Raw genomic sequence first — 14,703 nt, 5'->3', positions numbered from 1 at the left:
AATTCAGCAGTGCTCTGAATGTTTCACACATACTAACATCCGCATTCTGATCTCTGTCTCCACATGGCCGGTGTAGACACAGAGAAGTTAAATATCTGCCCAAACCCAGTGCCTGAATTTGAGGTTAGTGTTGGGTTTCTAATTCCATGTCCATAGCTACTTTGTACAGTCTGTATGTCAATGGGAAAGATATTCTAAAGAGGAATGATATCCACTGACGGTGAATACCAGTAGATATTTTACCTCTCATAGCCTCCACACAAAATCTCCACTGGAAAGAATACTGAACCACAGATGAATAACCTGATGATGTAATTTCCTGGAACAGACACATTGTATACACGCCTGTTATCTTGAGAAGCCATTTGACTCATTTCTGCTCAATTTAACTCAGTTCTATGAATATGAGGTACATGACTGTTTTACAACCCGTTCTCTTCCAAAAGGCACACAAAGCACATGCTACATACTAGAGAGTCAGTGTTCACTTAATCTGCTATCCACCACACAGCTTATTCATACAAGGTACAAAATACAGAAATGGGCAAAACCCTTTGCCTAGCTTTTAATGGAAGAAATTAACTTTAGCTCCAAAGAGTAATTACAGGAATTCTTTCTAGCCTTAAGGTACTCTGAAATTTCTACCCTAAACTCCAGTGCCCCTAAATGTATAAACTATCTGGGATGGAGAAAGTGTGCTACTATTGACAACAGAGAACTTAAGGGAAGTTTAGATGTCCATCCCTACTTGATATAAAATTCTGGCTTCTTCTATAGCTATAGAGACAGCTGAAAGAATTGCTCTAACTAAGCAACGTTCTGTGTCCTGCTCATTGTAAGGATTGCATTTCAATATCATATTTCACAAGCAAAATGGAAGATAATATCAAGAGGAAGATGAATGAGTAGTATAATTTGAAAACAACATGCAAGAAATGTCCCGGGTATATGGAGGGAAGACCCTTCCTATTAGCCTGTCAAGCAGATTCTGCTCCTTCAAGTTACCTACCAATAGCTTGCATGGGGAATTCTAGAACTCTCCTTTACTTCAAGCCACTTCCAAAGTCAAACTCCCAATCTTCTAGAGTACTTTCCCAAACAACCACACACATTGAACTAAATTCCTGACTTCCACACTCATAAAGCTTGTTACAGCACAGTGGGGCAGAGTGGGAAAGAAAGATGAAAGATGGCATGTTTGTGCACACGTCATACCATGCCACACGATGCACTAATATCACAGCATGAAGACAGTCAATAAGCCAGGCAAAGAAAAACAAGAGTTTGGTAGCATGTGCCATTATGTAAGAAAGCAAGCCTGAGTAGCTGTACAGGAAGGGGTTTCCAAGCTAACCCTTTGCCGTGCACAGACCTTCAAATGGATAAGCAGACTCCAACACAATACAGACACGATTCTTCAGAGAACTTTGAAAATACAGTGAAGGCTTTTTCTTGTGGCTTTTCTCACTAAGCAGAATAAACACAGAAAGAGAATAAATCCTTCCTCGAAATGTCACAGGTAGGAAGGGGAAAGCTTCAGAAGGCCCTAGGAAATTATAGGGCTTTCACAAATAGCATATGATTAGAAATGGGGCAAGTGTGGGGTGGTTCTGAAAAATGGAGGAGCTAATGGGAAACACACCACCTGGCACAGCAAACAGACAGAGAAGAGCGCTGCTACAAATGTAAATAGGAGCTACTGCTACTCCGCTTTGCTTATACCCCTTAGCTCAGGGGAGAAGCTAAACTGATTCGCTTCCACCTCTGTGCGAAGGGCAACAGTGGTCCCTGCCAGTGAGTAGCATCTGAGAGAGCAGCACAATGATAAAACAATAATCAAGGAATAGTAGGCAAATAGTAATGTCAGTGGTGTGTTTTCACTTGATGTATTCTTTTCAATACTTCTTTACTGCATGAGGTTCAGCTCTCCCTCTCTCCTCTCCTCACTTCTCGTCTCCTCTCCTTTCCCTTTTTCTCTCTCCTTCTCAATCTCTCCAATCCCCTCATGGGCACTATCAGTTTTTTTTTTTTTTTTTTTTTTTTTTTTTTTACCTATATACTACCAATGCCAGAAGGATGGTAACACTCTGGTTGCTGCATTAATATCTGATGACTGCATTAATACGAATCTCCAAACTTGAGGAACAAATGCCATCTCCTAGTTTCAGAGGCGGAGACTTCTAGAAGGACTTAACAGGATGGCTTTGGCTCAGGATGCTTCTTGATGTTGCTGTCCAACTCAGGGATGCAGACACCTGAAAGTCTGACAGAGGCTGGAGGGTGTAGTGCTGAGGCTACTGCATAGTTGTTGTTTGGCTATGCCAGATCCACTTCTCGGCTCACCTGTACTGTTGCGTCAGCTCTAGCTGCTCACCACATGGATCTTTCCAGAGGTGGCCTGGGGTCCCTCAGATTGTTAGCTTTTTTTTCCTTTCTTCAATGTTACCCATGAATCTAACTTGCTATCTTACAAAGAGTGCATCATGGGATACTGATTTTCAATAAAAAAAAAAAATGACAATGTTCTGAGCCCCAGAACATGAGGGTGAATTCATTTAGAAAAACAAACAAACAAAAGAATCTTTGTAGATAGATGTTATTGAGAATCTCAATAACTAGAAAGAGGGGATGGCTTAGAGTGAACCCTAAATCTAATGACAAGGGACCTTAAGGAAATGACAGAGAGGCAGGGAAAATAACATATGATGAGTGAAACAGAAACTGGAAATTATGTGTCTTAACCCAGGAATAACCTGGACCCACAGAGAGCTGGAAAAAGCCAGCATGGATTTCCTCATAAGGCCTGTCGAAGGCATACACCCACATTATTGTCTTTCCTATCTCTGCTCTCCAGGACAGAACATTTGTGCTGTTTACAGACACTGAGTGCTATAATAGGTCATGGCAGCCTTCGGTGAACAGCCGGTAATGATGCAAAGACAGATCACACATGGAAGCCAACATCACTTTAAATGTAAGCTCGGCAATTCCCCCACTGTAGACAGATCCTGTTCACTTAAAGGACATCAGAAGCGCCAGCTGCTCCAAAGTGGAGTGGGAGATTATGTTTACACCTCTAGAGAAGAAATGTCAATGGGTTTGCAGGCATTCTGATGTCTGTCAAAACGATTTCTGAAGGATATCTTTCCTCTGAAGGTAAGCTACTGTACATGTCTCAATTGTGGATAATGAAGAATTCTCATCACATCATACAAATGGCTTCCATGTTTCCTCAGATATCATATAATGCTGTAAGACTCTGAGGGACTACTGTGAAAACTCTCACCAGGGAAGCTCATGGTTTTATCAATCACATGGAACTTATCAAGGCTACTATCATCAATGAAGTAGCAGGTGTACTGTACAAGGTGAGAACTTTCTTTCTTCAGATTATTGTGGGCTTTATTTCATTGAGTAGATGGCTACAGTCTTTCATAAAGTGCTTATAACAGTGTTAGTATGATCACAGAGCACATTTGTAACAAAAAGGTCACTACAGTGTGATGCGAGAAATTCCAGCTCTGTGCTTGTGTTTGCCACTTATTATAAAATCCTGGGAAAGACTAAGCCGTCATCCTGGGCTCCAATCTCCCTGGCTGTGAAAATAGGAGGTGATCGATAAGTGATCATTTAAATAGATCATTAAAACTCCTGTCTGGCCCTGATTTGTCATGGCAATCCTTTCGTTACCAGTAAAAGCTAGGGTGGAATGATTGTATGTACGTATCTACATGCATACGTGTCTGGACATCAGAACAAAGACAAGACAAACCAACTGTAAGGATAAAGGACACAAGGAGAGTGTCCTGGCTATCCTCCTTCTATGTTGCATAAGCTGCCTTTAATTCGGGGGTAAAGTGTTTTCTTTTGTCTGCAATGGTTTTTCATTGAGCAAGTAGCAGAGCTCTCTGCACAAATATCACATCCGCAGGGAGGCCTTCCCTGACCACATAGGAAAGCTGCCTCTTCACCTTTCCACTCTGGTAGCTTGCTCTATCCTCCTGCTCGTTTCCACTGCCCTCTAAAAATCCTCAGTTTTGTACAAACATGGTCATTGTCTGCCTCTCTTAGTTTGAACGTCAAGTCTAAGTGGCCAGGATTTCTTCACAATAGTTCTCTACTTTCTAGAAGAGCCCCCAAGGACAGAGCAAGCACCCAATAAAAATGGGTTGAACAAGCAAATGAAGTATGCCAATTATTTTACAACTTCCAATAAAGTCACATCTCTCTCTCTGATGAATTACGTTATTAAGACACAGTTCTGTGTCTATTCCTAACAGACTCTGGCACGATAGATACTGTGACCCAGAGATAATCATGGACAAGGAAACTCGTGCTCAGAGGTTAAAGGACTTCACAATGTAATTAAAATATCAAGTTCAGGACTTTCCAGATCGACCTTGAAGTTCAGTGTTACACCATGGAATCAAGTGTTTATTCCACAGTGTATGGTTCGCTCTGTCAGTGTTTCTAAACCAATTCATAAAACGGACCAACATTTAGTTTTTTAAATGAGTGATTAATTGCTAAGATAATTAATACACATACAAATTGTTCCATGTTGCTGCTTTTCAATCAAATCATGTATGTTAGTGACAGCCCGAGGAATATCTTAATGTATGGGGAAAATCATTTAACTCAGTGCTTGCTACTTATTTCCGAGAGTGTATTCTGCTGTCTCTGCACATTAATGACCATGGCCCTGAGATTAACCTCTCCTGTTTGCTTGTGCCTGACCTCAGACTATCTTAAATTACTCAAAGCCATTCTGATGGCTTTAATTTATGAGAACACCTTCACATATTCATCTTTTAAACCTTGAAAATGATTATCCCTGCACAACCGTGGCTCTCTTTTTAATCTTAGCTGATAACTCTGATTAAACACATCCACAGGCTGATTACCCCCACTGTGGTTAATGCCAGTGTCGCCGCTAACTGCTTATTTCACAGCAGGAATTGCCTTCGAGAGCACATTTACATTATTACTTGGAATTGATTTGCACTGTTATTTCCTATTGATCATATGGGGGAAAAAAGAAAGTAGAGACAGGGTCCTCTGAAGGCCAACTAAGGCAGCAAATGATGAAAGAAGCAGCCTTTGTTCTACACCTATCTGGTAATACAGAAACGAATGTACTGGTTGCTTTCAAAATGTCGATATTTTCAAAACTACTAGTATTAGAATAGATCGGTTATGAAGTCACATGATGAGAGAACCTACATTATTCCAATGTGTCTAAAAAGGGAGAACATGGGTGAAAGATACATGTGTGGCCAAACATGTTAAAGTATTTGTCTTCTTGTACTTTCTTTTACTGCTAACACCTTTCATCAAGAGGCACGCTCAAGGCCCCCAACAATGGTTTAGCAGGTAAAAGTTCTTGCTGTTCAAGCCTGGTGACACAAACTCAAGCCCTGCTTTCTTCAGTGTGAAAGGAAGAGAACTGACCTTCAAAAGCTGGTCTCTGACTTCCACATCTACACCAAAGCCACAGCATGCACCCACCCACGTTCTCATGTTCTCTTTTTCTGCTCCCTCTTCAATACTAGTAAAACTTATTAAAGTTTTATGAAAAGAAGCATGCCGAGTGAGGGGATGTCATGCTGAGGATAGCGACCGATCTAGCTTTGCAGATTTCTGAGCTGTGGAGCTCCATCTTGAGAGTGGTTGTGCTGTTGGTTTCTAACAGTGACCCTAGTGACGAGGAGAGAAAGAACACAGGCTATTGCTAATTCTCCCAGCAAATATGCATGAAGAGCCTATTTTTGTGACAGATGCTGTGCATCCCAGGGATCAGTGAGATGGTTATGATTCTGCCCTCCTTAAACTGTAACTGTCAGGGAGGACAAGCAATGAAGAGCTAAGCAAATACAGGCATTATTACTAACTTTGGAAAGGCTACAAAGGAAAAGAAGAACATGCCAGAATTCTCTTCCTTGAGGAAGCCCTATTCTATTAACCAAAAGAATGTCTTTCTGTGTGACACAGCCAGGAGGGTGACAGTGAGGTTGCTACTTGGTAGTCTACTCCCCTGTAGGGCAGTAGCCCTCATACTTCAGCATTCATTAGAGTTAGACAGTTTGCTGAGCCACAGTTCTTCTAACTCAGTTTTTCTGGAGTAAGGAATGACGACTTTCTTTGAAACTGCATTTCAAGACCTCCTAATCTAAGTATTTCTCAATTCTGCATCCATTGTGAGGCTCACTAAGGGGAAAAAGCACATCTACCACTTACTATATAAGAAAATACCCATGGATATAGAAAACCAGCCTAAAATGGAAGTTAAAATCCTAAGGAAATGGACCAGGAGTGTTTGTGAAGAACAGTCACATCCACATCTTCAGGAAAGATGGTGATGATTTTATGTTCTTCCAAAGCTGTTTTTTCTCTTTAAGTAACAGGCCATTTAATTATGGAATTGGCTTGTGAGAGCCCTCGGGTCTCCATCAAAGCTGCAGAGTCACACTCTTCCCAGCATGCCCACTTCACTGCTTTCACAATCAAACACCTGCTGGGAGAGCTCAGGATGGCCGAAATCAGGCCACTTTCCACAGTGGACTAACTCAGCACCACCTTTAGAGTTACTTACTCACAATTATGAATTTCCTCAGGCCTGAAAGCCCCTCTTCAGCACATTACCTAGGCCCCACTGGAGGAGGCAAGGGGTGGAGATTTATGGCCCAAACTCTGGTGTTTTAAACTAATTTTCCCTAGGGAGACTTGACTTACTCACTTCTTAATTCCAGCTCAATACAAAGGATTTTTTTTTTTCTCATCAGGATTTTTTTTTTTCCAAGATGGTCTGGATACATGAAAGATTTGAATAGGCTCAGATCATTCTCCTAAATATACATTTACTTGAGGCACAATACACAAAGACAGTCCTAGGAAATAGATAGTGGGTAGGTATTTTTCTGCATTGTCAACTCTGATAGACTACATATACTTAAAATGCAATAAATATATTGTTTTGAGAAATTATGCCTTTATAAAACATAAGGATTGCTACAGACTAGGTCATAATAAACCACCCAAGACTAGATAGCACATGATTCAGACATGCCAATTGTACAACCCCAATAGGAATTAGTGAACTCCGTCGCACCAAAACAGCCATAAACAGTATAAGAACAAATCAGCATAGACGGCATCTAATAAAACTTTATTTACAAAAGCAGGTAGCAGGACTGAATCATACTGCCAGTGACACTTCACTTAGTTCATGATTCCTGGTCACAATTAAGCCTCTACTCTGGATTTTACTTGTTATTGGGAACAGCATATTTGATTTCTCTATACATGAATTTTTATTTATGTTAGAAATAATGTATCCTTACTTGTCTTGTTGCTTCTTCATGAAATTTCAAAGGACTGACAACCTTGTATTTCAACACACTAATATTTCTTGATGAAGGACACCAGAGAAGTGCTAATTACTATCAACAGTACGGTTTAAGCTACTATCATCAGATTATTTCTGCAGCTGGGAATAGAATAAGGATACAAACTAATACCACTCATTCAAATGAATTATGTTACTAACATTAATTCCATTTTTAAGGAATTTTAGCATAATTTGTATGTCCTGGCTTTCATCCATTAAGTACCAGTTTTCCAGTTTTAATAATTACGTCATTTGACGTTTATTTCTCCAGTTCCTATAATCTATAAGGAAGATACACCGTTGATCTGGGGAGACTTCTCAGAGTGCTTGTCACACAATCAAAACCTGAGTTTGATACCAAGTAGCCTTATAAAAGAGCTAGTTGTGATGAAACACAATAGTGCAACACTGGAGGACTGAATACAGAAGTCTCCCTTGGGCCTGCTGCTGGTTGGTCATCCAGCCTGGCCTTCTCAGTAAGCTTTCAACCAATAAGAAATTCTATCTTAAAAAACAAGGTAGGTAGTTCCTATGGAACAAAATATGAGGCTGTCCTCTAAGTCCAAATATTTACAATTATGAAATATGTATGACAAGCTAAAGATGCATCAGGTAAAATGTTAACATGCAATACACTGAATGGAAAGGGTCACTTGTGGTTGAAGTAATAAGAATATCATTCCTAACAGAGGTGATATCTGAGTTGAGTCTGAAAGATACGTGAGAAAGATCAAAGAATGGGCTTTCTTGTCAATCACAAGCTCACAGAGATGCACAGAATCAAGTTGGGAGCAAATCATACCATTCAAGACATTTTAAGTGGTTCAAATATGGGAGGACATTGTGGAAAGCCAAAGAAAATTAGGTTAATGGATGTTTAACTTTAGTTAAGAAAAAAAAAGTTGTCAAGGGATTGGAGTTTATTTTCATTAATTCTTTCAAGAAATACCTTTCAAGCCTCTTTATATGTTGGGCATTTTTAGCACCAGTATAGATATAACAGAACAAAGAAAATAGATCCCAATCCCCAAATCTGCATCCTTATTCTTCTATGGGGAGATATTACCAAAAATATAAGAAATAATATACTATATTAGAAGTTAACATGCTACAGTACAACTACAAGTAAAGCAGAGGAGCCAAGATAACTACATCAGCCAAGGTGATACCTGATGATACAGTTAACTAGGGTGTGAAGAACATAAGAGAAGAAGTCATGAAGATGTCTAGCTATCTCCAGACAAGGAGATAGCAGTGTCTATCTAAGGACTAAGGATCAGCAATACAGCCTATGAGAAAACACAGAAGAAGGCCACAGCAGACAAGAAAAGTCTCAAAATGCACATCCCTGCTACAGCTGAAATAAGAGGACATGAACCCCAATAGCACCATGCAAAATGGATCGCAAGATGGAAGGCTTGAGAAGCCATCACAAGATTCGGATACTGGGCCACATAGTGCCAATATAACAATGATAGTGACAGATGGGCTTTTCTTGGGAAGCCATGAACAAAACTCTCCAATTGGCTGATGGAGCACCAAGACAGACAAAGATGTTGATTCCAGAAGCTTAGATAATCCAAAAACAGTGAAATCATCATAAAGCCTCACTGCAACATGGTTAATGGTACCCCCATGGCTGTATAGATGGCCTTCACGATTCAGTTAGCTCTATGTAATTATCTTCTGTATGTTCTCACACCAACCAAGGCCATGTGCAACCGGACAGAATTTTATACAGCTTGGAAGAAGATGTAGGAGAGTAGATGGAATCTCATAAGAATATCTAATGACTTTCTCCACCCCTCCTACTGTGAAGCATAGTCAACAGGAGCAATCTTGAGAGCCTGTTGTGGATTTATCAAGAATTCTCTGTTTAAAATGGTAATGGCTGTTAGGCTTGGAGGACAGAGTTCTACAACAGAGAAATTTAAACACCCTTCATGTGAAAAAGCATCTATACAGACATACAAACTGAAATTTTATTACAAATCTAAAAATGTCTAATTTCACAGAAGAGATCATTCCTTCAAGATTGAAATTACATAAACAGTCCTTTGTACACTTCCTAAGAAATAACTTTCAGTGCAATTCCAGCCAGTATTCTGCCAACCATGACTTCTTTTGAGAAAAGTGATTGGTTAGTTTTGTGTCAAAAGAAGCCATTCAAACATTCAAGCAGTGAAGGAAAGAGAAAACATCCAAGGGCTTTTCATTCCACCCATCATGATAAGTCACAGAACACAGACTACAAGAATAATTAATTCAAATACAACCATTCGTGGCTAAATTAATTTAGGAAGCATAGGAAAGCAGAGAGCAGTCCAAAATGACCAATATTGTCTGTAACCCAGACAAAATCATTTTCAAAACAAATTGCTGGTGCATGAAGATATCATCACTTGAGGCTGGATGGCTGGCTTTAGTACCCCTATAATGATGAACCCACTGTCTCAGAGGACAGTTAGGAGCTAGTCTCTGCTGTCAAACTGTCACCGAATTATTAAATATGGAGTGGAAAATGACCCAAACAGTATGTAATGAGCTCCCTTTTCATTCTCTCACTACAAAAGCACATCTGTGGATTGTTAATGACTCTGAAATGGAGGGACCAAATTGATGAGAAAGAAAACTATCTCTCAGGGATAGGAAAAAAGGAAAGGGAATACACACAATGTTTATAAAGCATAATTTAAAATATAAGGCCTTGGGAAAGTACTGGGAAACAGTATAAAGTAGAATACAAGTGTGAGCTATCGTTACTCAATTTCACATTCCCTTTATCATCTTACTATCAATCATTAGTCTTTTAAAGTACACAGAATTATCAAGACACTTCCATTGACTGCGCATGTCTGATTTTTATGAGGCGGCTGCCATGCTGGACGGCTCTCTTCTATTCCACTGGATGACTCTTTATTAGATATGCTGTCTTCTTTAAGGATAATACTGCTGTGATGAAGCACCATGACCAAAAGTAACTTGGGAAGAGAAAGAATTTATTTTGCTTACAGTTCAATATCACAATTCATAATCAATGAGAATCAGGGCAGGAACCTGGAAGCAGGAGATGATACACTGGCCACGGAGGAGTGCTGTTTACTGGCTTGCTCCCTGTAGCTTACTCAGCCTGCTCTCTTATAAGACTTACCACCACTAGTGTATGGCTGACCCCACAATGAAGAGCTGAATATTCCAACATGAAGCACTAATTAAGAAAATTCAAGACAGTCTTGTCAGTAGCCGGATGTAATAAAGACAATTTCTCAGCTGTGGCACATTCCTTTAATCCCAGCACTTGGGAAGCAGAGGCAGGCGGATTTCTGAGTTTGAGGCCAGCCTGGTCTACAGACTGAGTTCCAGGACAACCAGGGTTATACAGAGAAAGCCTGTCTTAGAAAAAAAAGTAAAGACAATTTCTCTGTTGAGGTTCCCTTGTCTCAAATGACTCTAGTTTGTGTTAAGTTGACATAAAACCTAGCTGGCACTCATATCCTTGAGTTACAATATAAGGACTAGAGTAGAGATCTCAGTTCACTGGGGTTTCATGCTGAGTCCTTCAGGCTGATTCTCCATGTCTAGAGTCTTGGGCCACAAGATCCACTTGCTTCAGGATACTTCTGAAAGCTACATACCATACATCAGCTCAAACAAAGGGTTCAAATATAGCAACGTCTACCACATCAACAGACATACTGATCTCTGTACCTTGATGCTTGATACCATGTAAATTTTCAATAGCTCTGAAATAAACTGAATGGCAATCAATGGAAATGTAGTATTTTGTACACAAGCATGTCAAATAGCAAATAAGTTCAAAAAGCTCCCCACATTTCTTAGATAATACCCATAAACCATCCATTTTACTTGATCATATGTAGAGATTCCAAGTTTATCTGTGTTCAGTGGAAGAATTTTGATGTCTGTTTTCATACAGAGAAAACAGTGAATTTAAAAGACCACCTTACTTATTACTTCGTCTTAAAGTAGTTGATCTGCTCATTCTCAGGATGACAGGTTAGCTGCATCTGACAGGTAGCATCAGGTTAGACAGATTAAAGAATCACATTTGTCAACATGGGCTATATAATCCCGGAAGGAAATCACCTTTAATATTCAAGATTATGAGTTCTATGGGTCAAAATGAGAACTCCTAACACCACTGTACATGAGAATAAGACACACACACACACACACACACACACACTTTTTAAACATTCATTTAAAATAAAGCTCTCTATGCCACCATTCACAGACAACCTTGGGTAGCTCATTTCTATACACCCTGTCCACACAGAATCCAATAGTATCCCACAAATTATGCTGTACCTTCTGAGCTCATGCTTTCTTCACTAATAAAAGACAAACAAAAGTAGCTTTGCCTTCACATAAAATGTGTTCATAGATCAAGCAGTATCCTAAGAAGCAAGTACAGAGATTAAATTGGAGTCGCAATTTCCAGGCCACTGCACACCTTAATAGTATAGCACAACCCCTCCCTCCAGCCCCAGGCCCTGGAAATTATATAATTTTAAAAGGAGCACCTTTAATCACTTCTCTCATCATTTATTCTTTACTACTCTACCCCAGTCAGCTAAACACTGAAGCAACAAGGTCAGTCAATTGCAATGCATTTTTTTCTATTAAAATATAATAGAAAATTTGACCATTCCACATTCAAAGAACAAATACATTCTCAGACTGACAACTGCATTCCACTTGCTTCTCCTGAGAGTTGAGTGTGACAGATGCCTGGGCTGTAATTGCCAATCAGCCTTTACATGGCAGCTGAAAATACAATACATCACTTTGATCTCCTTTGCTCTAAACACATCCACAATCAAGAAAGGCGAATAAGGAATGAGAAATTGGCATCATTTCCAGAAGCTGTCATTGGTGGTGCTTAAATACTGGAACGTATATTTTCTTAATATTTTTATTTCTCGGTTTCAGAGATACTGTTAAAGAACTGAACAACAACCAAAAGTTTCTATACTTAATCATACAAATAAACATGCACCTACACACTAAATTTGACTTTAAGTATACTTAATTAAATTCCACTTCAGTGGTCTCCTTTTCTAGATACTCTTTTGAAGAAAACAATAAAAGGCAAGGTTGGCGCTCTCAGCTATTCTGAAATGAAGTTCAGGCATGCCATACTCACACTTTGCAGGGAGGTCGTAGCCACATGTGATTTTTGCATGTCCAGTCTCACAGCCGTTCAGGTTCCGACACTCAGCTAACAAGCAGGGGCCAGCAGCTCTGTGAATACAGCCATCCACTAGGGGAGAGAGAGATAACAAAGTTAGCCTATGCTTGACCTTTAGGGAATAAATGTATAAATAAACATGAGAAAAAAAAGACCTCAATTTCTTCCTCCTCAAACCATAAAATTCATGTAGGAAAACTCATGGTGAATCAATCTCTCTCTTTCTCTCTCTCTCTCTCTCTCTCTCTCTCTCTCTCTCTCTGTGTGTGTGTGTGTGTATTTAACAAATATAGAAAAGCAATGCAAGTGGTGTGCTGCTTTCCTGTTAACGTTCCCATGGGGTGGAGAAGCCTGACAGGTGAAATAATTTCAGGAGTGTAGGCACTCTCTGCCAACATCCAATCTCAATGAAAACAGTGTTAGGAAGAAATGCTGTCTCTTCTGAGCTGCTAACTGTGTTTTCCAACACACCCCCAGGATCAAATGAGATTATGAAGGCATGCGTGTACTTCTCAAGAGGAAGATGGGAAAAGCAAGGCTCCCCCAAGAATGAACCAAACCTCCACACAACTTTTTTTTCCCCCTCACAGGAACAAAGGCAAACACGATCAGGTTCTTACAAGATAAGACCTAGGTGGCACAAGGGCAGATGTGCTGTTATAAGCACCTGGAAGACCATGTACCTGGCTTGCTCGCCACAAAGTAAAGCCTGAAGCAGTGGCAGCTGGTCTGACTTAGGGAAAGAGGCAGCTTTCTGCCCTTAGGCAGCCTGAGCTGGAGCTTCTCCTTTGGGCCCCTTGCATACAGCCATCCTGGCAAGGAAGCACCAAGCTGATTTCATTAAAAAACCAGCACCTTCTGTGAGTGGATCTGAAGCTAATGCTAAAAGTAGAAGACTAAAGGCTCGCGTACATGTGAGTTAGGAACTTGAAAATCTGTCTGCTTAGTCAGCTTTGGGTGAGTATTGCTCTATGAAAGAATTCCTATGAAGAAAGGAAAAATTCAAGTTTGTGAACCAAGACAAGGTTAAGAGTAATCTAACATGGGAGAGCAAGCAGTTTCCTCTGAAGACGAAGACAGCACCCCTACCCCACAGGCCATTCCGTCATACAGCTGACAATGACTCTTCTTACTTTTCAATACAAAGCTAGATTTTGCACAGACTTCAGTGCTGAGGATACAACCTGTCTAATATCTAACTTGGCTTCTATGGCCACAAACGGTCACCAAGGCACCACTCTTAGCTGAACAAACGCCCAAAGGCATAAGCTTCTTCTGCAGGCTTACCTGCTTTTCCACTTACATGTCTATGGTGTTTGATACCAAACCTAGCCCTCAAAGACCCTCATATAGAAATGAATGTCTTCCACACTACTCTCAACTGTCGCCCTTCAGGGACCCAGGGTGACATCCACACTGTGCTCTCTATCAGCCACAAGCTGCGCTAAGGTCCACATCATCAGAAATTGGTATTAGAGGTGCAGCTTGACATACTTCTGCAGGAATTTAAGGACTTGTCATAAGACTTTTACAGGAACATGCCTGTTTCGAATACAGTGACACTGATGCAAACTGTCTTGGTTTGGTTTCTGTGACAAAAACCATGACCAAAGGCAAATTGAGCATTGATTTCATCTTACACTTCCAACACTGAGGGCTAAGCAGAGGCCATGGAGAAACCCTGTTTACTGGTTTGCTTGCTTTTTTATGCAAACCAATATAACCTGTTGGGGATGGTTCCACCCACAATGGACTGGGCCCTATGTTAATCAATAAATTCCCAACAGCCTGTAATTCCATCTTATGAAAACATTTTCTAAGGTGAGGATCTCTTCTCTCAGATGACTCTAGCATGTGTCAAGTTGCCAAAAACTGGCCAGGGTAGTCACAATTTTATATATGGTTGTATGCATACTCCTTGTATATTTGTACATGCACATATGTATGCTCTGGAAAAAATGAGATTAAAGGATAAGGACCAGACAGAGAAGACTATTATGAAAAAAATTATTATATTCTAATTTCTCTGTTCTTGATTTTTTTTGCAAGTTCTTCTATGAAATAACATTAAAGGAAGACTTTTTTTTTTTTTTTTTTTTTTTTT

General features: G+C 40.0%; 1 protein-coding gene across 12 annotated transcripts in view; it reads right to left on the bottom strand.

The window, feature by feature from the left end:
* Nucleotides 1-14,703, bottom strand: part of Macrod2 (mono-ADP ribosylhydrolase 2) — a 1,944,357-nt gene that overhangs the window by 1,330,854 nt on the left and 598,800 nt on the right. For all 12 annotated transcript variants that reach the window (XM_031372067.1, XM_031372070.1, XM_031372073.1 and 9 more), the window contains exon 5: nucleotides 12,555-12,671. In XM_031372067.1, the coding sequence (XP_031227927.1) occupies nucleotides 12,555-12,671 (117 nt within the window). The remainder of the gene's footprint in view (nucleotides 1-12,554; nucleotides 12,672-14,703) is intronic.

The sequence above is a fragment of the Mastomys coucha genome, unplaced genomic scaffold, assembly GCF_008632895.1.
Source record: "Mastomys coucha isolate ucsf_1 unplaced genomic scaffold, UCSF_Mcou_1 pScaffold15, whole genome shotgun sequence".
Lineage (NCBI taxonomy): Eukaryota > Metazoa > Chordata > Mammalia > Rodentia > Muridae > Mastomys > Mastomys coucha.
The sequence above is the reverse complement of the archived record's forward strand: the minus strand, read 5'-3'. Positions and strand labels throughout refer to the sequence as shown.